Source organism: Apaloderma vittatum, unplaced genomic scaffold (genome assembly GCF_000703405.1).
Source record: "Apaloderma vittatum isolate BGI_N311 unplaced genomic scaffold, ASM70340v1 scaffold36740, whole genome shotgun sequence".
Lineage (NCBI taxonomy): Eukaryota > Metazoa > Chordata > Aves > Trogoniformes > Trogonidae > Apaloderma > Apaloderma vittatum.
Window position 1 is genome coordinate 1 of NW_009696885.1, and position 276 is coordinate 276.

Sequence of the window (276 nt, forward strand, 5' to 3'; positions counted from 1 at the left end):
CAAAAGGCTTCCCGGTAGCTGGAAGGTACAGAGGTGAGGGGCAGCGTTCTCTGGAGGTTTCTGAGGGGTTTTTTTCCTTTTTTTTTTTTTTGAGCGCTGGCGTTGGAGAGAAGTAGAAAGCAGCCCTTGTGCCTGTGTCCCTCATGAAGAGAGGCTGGGGGGGGGGCTTACTGCAGCCTTCCAGCGCTTACAGAGAGCCGTGATCAAGGATGGGAGCGATCCTTTTAGCAAAGTTTATTGCAACAGAACAAGGGGTAGTGGTTTTAAGCTGAAAGA

At 50.7% G+C, this 276-nt stretch overlaps 1 protein-coding gene across 1 annotated transcript in view; it reads left to right on the forward strand.

Moving 5' to 3' along the window:
• Window positions 1–4: 4 nt before the first annotated feature.
• The window catches only part of IFT52 (intraflagellar transport 52), a gene marked incomplete at its 5' end in the record, with an annotated part of 9,282 nt that continues 9,010 nt past the window's right edge, over window positions 5–276 (forward strand). Inside the window, one exon of the mRNA XM_009876464.1 lies at window positions 5–33. Within this exon, the coding sequence (XP_009874766.1) occupies window positions 5–33 (29 nt within the window). The remainder of the gene's footprint in view (window positions 34–276) is intronic.